At 36.1% G+C, this 9,677-nt stretch overlaps 1 protein-coding gene across 1 annotated transcript in view; it reads left to right on the top strand.

Moving 5' to 3' along the window:
• Positions 1–6,669: 6,669 nt before the first annotated feature.
• LOC103803991 (adenosine kinase-like) overlaps positions 6,670–9,677 on the top strand; it is a gene marked incomplete at both ends in the record, with an annotated part of 58,843 nt that continues 55,835 nt past the window's right edge. Inside the window, one exon of the mRNA XM_009076576.1 lies at positions 6,670–6,748. Within this exon, the coding sequence (XP_009074824.1) occupies positions 6,670–6,748 (79 nt within the window). The remainder of the gene's footprint in view (positions 6,749–9,677) is intronic.

The following is a 9,677-nucleotide window of genomic DNA, read 5'->3' as shown; positions in this document are numbered from 1 at the left end:
TATTAGTGGGTGGATTTTTTTATTGTCCCACAACATTTAAGAATACCAACAGAAAAGCTTGCCTTGTCGTGACTGAGAGTAATCATGTATGTTTTTGAGATAATGTAGAGGAAGGTACCCAGAGAATCTAGAATAAGGGGGACTTTTTAAGAACACTTGCATAAATTTGCTTGACTCTCTGCTGAGAAAAGGAAGAAAAATACTTTGAGAAATTTCTTTAAATCATGATCCTTAAGAGCTGATGTTTTAACCTTGCATTTGAATGACTGTTACTTTTTCCATCTTGTTTCAATATGCCTAACTGCAAACACATGTGGAAAATGTTCTTTTGGCTTTTATCAAACTGACATTTAAGTGCATTTTTTTTCAACCTCACTAACATTTGTGGTAAAATATTTCAAAGCTATGAATCTTGCAATTTGCCTATGCATTTTTTTTCTTCTTTCATATATTAACATTTGGTACTCATAATCCTAACCTGGTTGGAATTACTGGCTTTTTTCATTTGGTGTTTGCTTGGATGAGGTGATTAGGAAAATACTTTATGTGAAATTCTAGTTTGCAACAGTAAATGCTTCCATGAAGAGTCACCGTTCTATGAACTTCAGTAAATAAGGGAGAAAAATATGATAATCTGCTGTATTCAATTGTGGCACTCATATTCCTAACACATTTAGCTTTCTGTTGTGTTATATGTCCATGGTGCTAACCTGTCTCCAATACTTCCTTTTTAGCATGTTTCATTCTTCCCCTTTACTCCCCTACCCATTCCCAAGCTCTTTAATTCTGTGCCAAGCTAATAAGGAGAAGGATTAGCTCTGTGTAAAGTCAGTCACTGCCAAGCAGCTGTTACAAAGTTTTCTCATGTACGTCTGTGATTGTACCTCATTTCAAAAAGAGATTTTTGCTCTTTCGGATCCAGTTTTACGTAAGACCAACCAATTGTATCTGTATCTCAATCTTAATTGGTTATATCTCAAAGAGTAGGGATGAAATTGTTCATGTATGTAACTGTCCTTTCTAGGGTTTGAACTTTGAACACGGAGTTGTACAATTTAGATACTGAAATTAGCTACATTCTTTAGAGCTAAAAATATGAATTGCTTTTCTTTTTACCCACAGTATTTGTACTAAATATTCTCCCTTCTACTTCTGTTTAAAAATAATACCCTGTGATTTAATTATCGTGTTTGAATCTCAAGACTAGACCTTTTCCTTAAATATAAATCAGATTTTACTTAGGATCAAATTATGAGGGCTTCAGCTTGCCTGCTAACACTGACCAGGGAAGGTTGTCTTTCAACAACATGTGCCCCATCTGCCTGGTGGTGTGGCTGCCTGCATCGCTCTGGCGTGGGCCCAGGCGGTGAGGAAACTGAGAATGTGACAGATGACAGGCTTGTCCAGATGTATGCATAACTACTTCTGCCATGCCCTGCAAAACAATCAGGATGCAGGTTTGGCAGTATTTAGTTGTTTGTGTTGGCTTGTTCCTTGAGGGTTTTCTTAAAAATCGAAGTAATATTTGGTGTTGTTTTTGTAGTTTTACTGAGCTTTTAGTATTATTAAAACAGGTTGTATAGTATGATGCTCGCTCTCTCACATCCTTTTTTCTTTGATTTATGGAGTGATTTCATAGACATTCTGACACAGGTTACTTAATGTGAAGATTTAAGTAGATTTTTAAAAACGCAATTAAAAGGATCAAACATCTAACTGTCAGCGTATTAGTCTGGTTCTCCTCACAGCCGAACATTTAAAGCTGTTGCCATGTCTTAATATGATGCCCACTTGCCAGTAAAAATAAATATCTGGGAAAGGTGTCAGAATCACCATTAATTATGATTTTTAATTAAAATCTAATTAAAATTCATCTGATAGCTTGAAAACATACCAAATCCTAGTCTACCTTCCTCTCTGGAGGTATCAACCATGGCTGCATCCCCAGCCCCAACCGACCTCCAAAGAAAAGAAGTTATAGACTTATGTGCAACTTACAGCCTTTTATTGATTATTTAAGAGGTTTCCATCTTAGTGGTTTTGAAGGTTTTTATAGCACCAAACAAAATATACAACCCTCTGAAAATATTTTATTATTGCTGTACAAACTAACCTGATTTTTGTCTTGCATTCAGGCTGTCATTGTCTGGCACACAAAAGGAAAAAGGGCAAAAATTATTTTTCTCTCTTCTCTAGCTGTTTTTGGCAGCTGAGTTTTTAAAGTGTAGCTCCCTGCTGATGTATGCTATTGAGTACATCTTAGGTAATAAGCAGATATATCAAAAGATATCCAGGGCAACATACCCTGCTGAAAAACAAGTGATTACTTTTCTCTACTTCTTGCAGATAAGCAGCTTCTGACATATGCATCAGGAATGTTTTTTTTCTAGTGCACTCTCTATATAAGACAGGTAAATGTTGGTATTCTGTGGCCATTTTACTCTTTAAAAAGAGTTTCTTTGTAGTCTTAATATAAATTGTGTCATAAAACTGAACAGCATTACTTGAATTACTTTAATTTTCCTTACTGTAGTTCCATTGACTTATGTTGTCTGCATTCAGTTGTAGAGAATGTTTTATGTGCTTATTTTTCTTGTCAGTTTGGTTTTGAAACCATGGTGAGCCAAATATGAGTGTATCTGTTGCTGTGAAACAAGAAGATAGTCCCAGCTCCAAAAAGCCTCAGATTTTGTGTATAAAGCAAGTTAGGAGAGATTTGTATTGATCCAGGGGAGGATTGCCAGTTATTAGGCTGGAGAATAGCCTCGGGAAATCACACAGCATTGCTGATGACTTTTTTTTTGACATTATGGTGAAAGATGGTTTGAAGGAAGATTTAAAGTAGATTTGCTAATAGTCATAGAAAATTCTAGTAACTGGACATTGGATGATATCATGGGTTAGTGAGAGAAAAGCTATTTTTGTTGACAGCTTTGTGCCCAGAGGCTGTTGTAAATCTGAATGTACCGAATGAAGGATGGTATATTCAGTGCATAATGCTTTTCAGGGCCTTGAAAATGTAGAGAAGTGACTTCTGCTTGCAGGGACTGAGAATGGAGTAGAAGAGAGCTGTGGAGAGAGGCAAGAGCTGGTCAGAGGGGTGGCCTACATGGATGATCTTTGCAGGTGCCCAGAGGGACTGGATATTGCAAAGAGTGTACTATAGTATAGTAAACCATGCCTTTTAAGACATGCTATGAGAAGAAATAGTGTAAGGTTTAAACATAGTTTGGAAAGAGCACACAGAGTAGGTGGATAGTGATGCTCAGGTTGGGAATGGTTTGAGAGATGGTGAAATTGTCGGTGGTGATTTTTACTGGGGGAAATTCTAACAGCTGTCTCCAGTTAGAGGTAATGGTGTGGCATATGTAAGAAGAGTCTGTGCCTTCTAAAAATAAGTCTCTACCTCCTGTAATGTAAGGAGGTGTATTTTGTTAAAAAAAAAAAAAAGGCAGGAAGATTATAATCTCATTCTTGTTTGTATTCTTTTGTAAAATATCTTCTTCCATTACCACCTTATACTTTTTTTTTAAGGAGTCATTAATTGTGTCAAAAGTGAGGCTACTGAAAAGGCTCACCTTTCAGTATCAAGTTCGATTAGGAGTTTATCCTTTTTTTCAAATGGGAGAGAAAAAAAAACCTGACAGAAGTGCTATTGCCTTTAGTATAATTGAGCAAAATATTAGCATATCCTCTTTGGGCAGTGCTAGAGTTGCTCAGCAGTATCAGAGCTGAAAACATATGCTGCTGCAAATGCAAACTTGTTTTTGTTAAAATACGCTTTAATGTGGTGGACAAATTCATGGTACCAAAAATAGGGACCCTCTATATGGTGACGATTGTGGGATTTATTACTCTGTTATTTAAGGTAATGGTATGTTGCTAGGTCAGGAAAAGGGTCACAGTTCTCAGATACAGCACAGCCTTAAGAAATACTCAGAAAGACCAACAATTGCAGAATGTGAAACAAAAATAATATCCAGTCTTGCTCATAAGGTTCTAATTTTCTGGAGTTATGCTAAGTGTGATAACAGCTTAGTCCCGAAGCACACACAGAAGCTCTGTTCAGCATTCCCAGGCCTTGGAGCAGTTGAACTTCCTTCCTTAAAGTGGAGAGTTTTATAAAAGCAAACACCATGTTTCTGAGGCATGCTGGAATGACAGAGTCTTCTCTTTGCAGGTCAGACATACAGCAGACAGTGACAAAGTCTGTGTTCCCACGCTGCCTGTGCCATCTGCTGACATTGTGAAAAATGTCCCTCTAACTGTTCATCTAACGCTAAAAAGCTATCAGCATTCTGAATTTTGAGGTCATTCTTGATACAGCTTGGTTCCTAGGCTCTTGTGGATTAAAACAACACAATTTTGTATTGTCCTTTTGATGTGTCATGGAAAATGACTGGCAAAATTTACCCTTCTTGCAGTTGTGTGAACTCTTGTTCTATTTTATATAACAGCCATTTAGAGATGTTGTATTCATCATCTTAATTCGAAGAAAAGGGGTTAGGCCATTGAATGTTCAATCTGAAATAGGGGCAGACAGTCACCATTGTTTGTCTTATTCTATTAAGTAACTGTCAAGTAATTTGTTTGGATTATTTCTGAGATTACATAGCTGTCACCTTGAAATCTTCATAATACAGACAGTATTTTAAGGCTGTTTCCAATTTTTTTCCCCCCAAATTCAGATGCTGCCTATTTTAGTCTTCACTTGAACTGCAAGGCAAGTGTTTAAATACATACTTACCTAGACTTAGAGCTGCTAACCTAGGTGATCAACTGCAGTATGCTATGTTTATAAGGTTTAACGTGCTATTAAATAATAGGGACATGGAAACTTTAGATACCTTTAGGTAAAGGAATTAAAGTATCAATTGGCATGCTTGTAGATACATAATGCTGCGAAAATAGCCACGTGATTTTGGGCAATACACACTCAAATTAAGTGAACAGGTAAAATATAAATTACATTAAAGAAAAAATACTGCCAAAATACTTAATTGTTTTATGAGTGTTGGTCTTTGAGAAGCAGTTGTTAGGAGACCTGTTGGTTTTCATTATTTTTTCCCAGCCACTTGCTATCATTTGAGGTTTCAATTGCTGACACAGAATTGGTGGATAATTAGTAGTGTGGCTAACTGTGAAAAGCATATGTAGTCATTTAGTTCTTGGTTCTTTCTAATTGTCTGCCCATTGGTAGTTTGCTAGGGTGAGTAGCTCATTGTTCAAACACTTTAAATGGAAAGCACTGTAGAATAAAAATGCTCTTATTAGTAACAAGGTATTGAAAATAAGAACTTTTCAAACAAACAAACAAACCACCACTTGACAAATCTATCCCTAAAGCTGTTGTTCACATGCCATAAGGAGATTGGGGTTTTGAGGGGGAGAGAAAGAGTTGGGTTGGTAGATAGCATTTATTTTATACTGTATCTGGGGTAAAGATGTGCCACTCTTCTGAAAGATGCTAAAGGTAAATGCAATAAAATATATTGGAATACATCTAACTGGGCAAGCTTCATTTGTTAAAGGTAAACATCTAAAGTTAATAGGCATAAAGGTAAAATCTGTGCTATTAATTAGGGTTGACCTTGAGGTCATTTTGAACCTCAAACCTGCAAACAAATTTTACAGTAAACATTTTGACTTGCCTGCAGGACTGCTTCCTTCTGAGTCTAATGTCTTCTGAGGTTGTTAATCCCTGCTGTTTAATCCACTCATATTGAAGTGTGCTTGGAATTTAAAGGCATGATGCAGTATTTGTGTACAGCCTCCCTGCAGTCTCCACAACTCCCTCATTCTAGTTCCTTTCTGTGAGACTTCCCTTTTCTATAGCCTGTGACCAGAGAGAACCTTCGTTATTAAGCTGTATTGTACTGTAATTAGAGATTTAACGTATATCCTAGACAACAAAGAGTGTTTTACAGACACTGGGGCTTAACCAGAAAGTTTGATCTGAAATATAAGGGCAGATATTTCTGTTAAAAGTTTAAATCGTTGTTTTAACATTCAAACCTAATATACCACTTAATGTTGCCACAGAATTCTATGTTTTCATGGTAGTATGACTTGAAGGATTTGATATCTCACCTGGAGACACTTGCCTTTTCTATTATCTTATTTTCTCACATATTAGTAGATTTGTTCATCAAAGTTCATCATCTGTCAAAATATACTATTTCATATGAAAACAAAATGTAGCACCATTGTTTGGGTCAAGTTAATTTTGTCTGCGCATCAGATCTCCTCAATCTTTTCACATAAGCTAGAAACAGAATGTAAAATTTAATGAGGTGGGAATAAGTATCTGAATATCTTCATTTCTGTAATTTTTCTTCAATCATATATTTTACCAGTGTAACAGTTCATTGCAGTCAAGCTTACGCTTCAGATAATGTTTTTTTCCAATTGTTTACTCCAGTTGCAACTTTAAGGTGAAGAATTCAAGTTGATGTCACGCTTTGTACTGTAATTTGGTCAAGATCTAAATAGATGTTCCCAGCTTGCATCGTGCCTAACAGCTGATGAATGTGAATTTCCTGTTTTCAAATAATGTGTTGTCATCTACTTCTAATCTTCATGCCTTCTTTTGCAAAAAAAAGACAAAAACCCCAACAAAAACCAAAAATGCAAAGTTTAACTTTTTCTTCTCCACTTTTTTTTCCACAGATTTGACGAGCTTGTGAAGAAGTTCAAAGTAGAATATCATGCTGGTGGTTCTACTCAAAATTCTGTTAAAGTGGCCCAGGTTTGTTCTTCCTTTAAAAAGTATTATTAATAATTTCAAGTGTTCTAGTTTGAATCAGCTTGATGTTCCATATTGACTGTTTCATCATGAGCACTGCAGAGTGAGTGATTCTGTTGCTCAAACTATGCTTATAGTTCTTTATGTGATTTATTTTGAGTGCTCTTTAGTCTTTCCCAACACATGTTCTGTTAAGGTTATAGGTACAACTAGAGGGTGAAGGGCTTTTCCCAAAGATGCATGGTGGAAGGATAAGAGGCAAGGACAAGGTCGCAAGGAATCTTACACTGAGGAGAAAAAAGTCACAGTGAGAGTGGTTAAACAGAGATGTTGTTGAATTGCTGTGCTTGGAGATTTTCATAATTTACCAGGATGAGTCCTTGGGCAACCAGATCTGAATTTGAGGCTAGCCCTGCTTTGGGAGGTGGGTGGGACTGGACACCTGCAGAGTTCCCATCTAGCCTGCATTGAAATGTAAAACTTTCCTTTATATGAGGAGAATATTCGTTATACCCATTGCCAGAAACAGGAGTAACGATGACTTTGGTTTCAGGTATATTAACTTTTCTATAACTCAAGTATACCATTTGTCACAATACTTTAAACATATACCTGTGTGCATATTTATAGATTGTGAGAGATGTAAGAATCCTGTAAATAAAAAGATACAAACAGTACTTTTTTTTCTAATGATCCTGGCTTGTTAACTTCCAGACTCCCTATATAGTTAAAACTTACTGCCAGATAGCATTAAATGAACATTTGGAAGAAATAAAGTGCTAATTTAGCAAAGGCTGCCCCCACCAACAAAAAGGAAAAATTCATTATAGTAATAATCACTGCTCCTTTCTACAAAGTACTTGCTGCTTCTTTACTAAGGTTTTCATTTTCTGAAACACCGCGACTCATTCTCAATTGTCTATTAATCTATCAGTCCAGGTATTGTTCAATAATTATAATATGTAGTATATATATAGTCAAGAAAATGGATGAAATTGAAATCAATTAAATGTAGGGATTTCTATGTCGATACTCTTTCTTACACCGATTGGGTTTTGTCAGTGAACTTTTGCTTTATCTTGGCTCAGAGTTGGGAGCCTCATTCAGCTCCAGTTGCCATCTGGAATTGTATTTGTCTCCAGAAGGGTTGTCATCTCCTAGTTTCTGTTTCAAATAAGATTGAAACTTAAACAGTTGTGCATGAATAACATAACATCACTAAGAGACTTTAAAAAGAGGGGCGGGAGGGTGAGAGAGAGAGAAAAAAAAAAGAGAATTCTGGAAATCTTGAAAGAAGCTGTTATTCTGTAAACTTTAGCAGAAGACAAAAATGTGAGGGTAGAAAAAAGTAGTTGAAATGTAAACCAAAAATTAAACTAGTAATTCTGGAAGACTTTTTGCAGCAATATTCATGGGCTTATTTGAGAGAGTAAGTGTGTAAGTAACCTTAGAGCTGAACAACTTATATATCTATTTATTTGTTGAAAGTAATGGGAGAAATTAAAGACTGATTCAGGGAGCAAAATGTTCAGAGTGCTGAGGTAGCCACACTCAAAGTGAATGTGGATCCTCTGCAAGAAGATGTGGGGAAGTGATCCTAAGAATATGACTCTTGCTAATTTCTCAACTTGTGTTACATTATGGGAAAAGCTTGGAAAAGTATGCTATAAAGTGAGAGATAAAGCCTAAAAACCAATTTGCTTCAACTGTTTAAAAGTTGATGACAAATAATTGCGTGTTAAAGAAAGGCATTGTTGGAAGGCTGACTGCAGTGGAATACAGCGGTCTGAGGAGAATGGTTGGAAATGAACAAATAGCCTCTGAAGCCTGGTAATTGCTTCTTTAAAAGTTGATTTTTGAGTGGGAAGAGTTTATTATTGAGTGTAGTAGGAAAAGTGAAATTAATAAAATGATTGGATTAAAAAAACAGGAAAACTTAGGAAGCAGTTCAAAGGGTCATTGGGTTGTTTGTTTCAAATAGTTGTCATCTTTAAGGGTCAGAAAAGCAAAACAGTTTTGGAACAAAAGTATCCAAAAGCAAAATGGGTGGAGAAACTTACAGTGTATAATATGTATAAGAGGGAAAAATGAATCTATTTTATGCTTACTGACATGGTGTATGGTGATCATCTCTTCTTTTACATATGCTCACATATACTGGAGTTTTCCTTTGTATCTGCAGGGATGGTCAGGTCTACTCAGTAAGTACTGTCACTCTGTTTCTGAAAAGGATAAGCCAAAGTCTCAAAAAGAAAAAGACTTAGAAATACTATATTTATCATACATGAGAAATTTGAGATGGTAGTCACAGAAAGAGGCAATAGGAAGAAGTTCTGAATTATGAAGAAAACTGGGAAGAAAATGAAGTTTAAATCATGGGGTTTGGAACTAAAATTTAAAGCAGCATCAACTGGAAATGAAGATTTTAGAAGTTTACAAAGAATTAACCAGAATTGCAGTCAAACTGTGAAGAGCAGAATTAGGTATTTTTTTCCTAGCATGTTAAGGGAAAGGAAAGATCTGAAGTTCAGCCTTGAAGAAAGAATTTGGCTGGTGTGGTACTAAAGGGAATCTTGGTATTCTTTCAATGTTGTCTGGCAGCAGAGCAGAAGGAGAGTGTGTGTCAAACTGCAGGAGTGAATGACAGTCGGAGAGCATCGTGAGAACCAAAAAGCTGAATGTTGGCTGTGTTGGCTGCCCAAAGCAGACATTATGTGGACAGGGTCAGAAAAAGAGAAAGGTCTGGACATATTGGGGACAAGATAAAGGACTTTTTTGTTGCAGAAATGGTTCTAATGTTAAATGGTGAAAACAGATTTTCCACAAAATGAAATTGGTAAAAGAGAGTACCTAGAACAACATGAAAATATTGGAGAGCAATACTAAAACTTGGGTGATTGAATGTTTATGTTCAGGTTTTCTGAGATATTCA

The sequence above is a fragment of the Acanthisitta chloris genome, unplaced genomic scaffold (assembly GCF_000695815.1).
Source record: "Acanthisitta chloris isolate BGI_N310 unplaced genomic scaffold, ASM69581v1 scaffold10236, whole genome shotgun sequence".
NCBI lineage: Eukaryota > Metazoa > Chordata > Aves > Passeriformes > Acanthisittidae > Acanthisitta > Acanthisitta chloris.
Note: the sequence above shows the minus strand (reverse complement) of the source record. Positions and strands in the feature narration are given on the sequence as shown.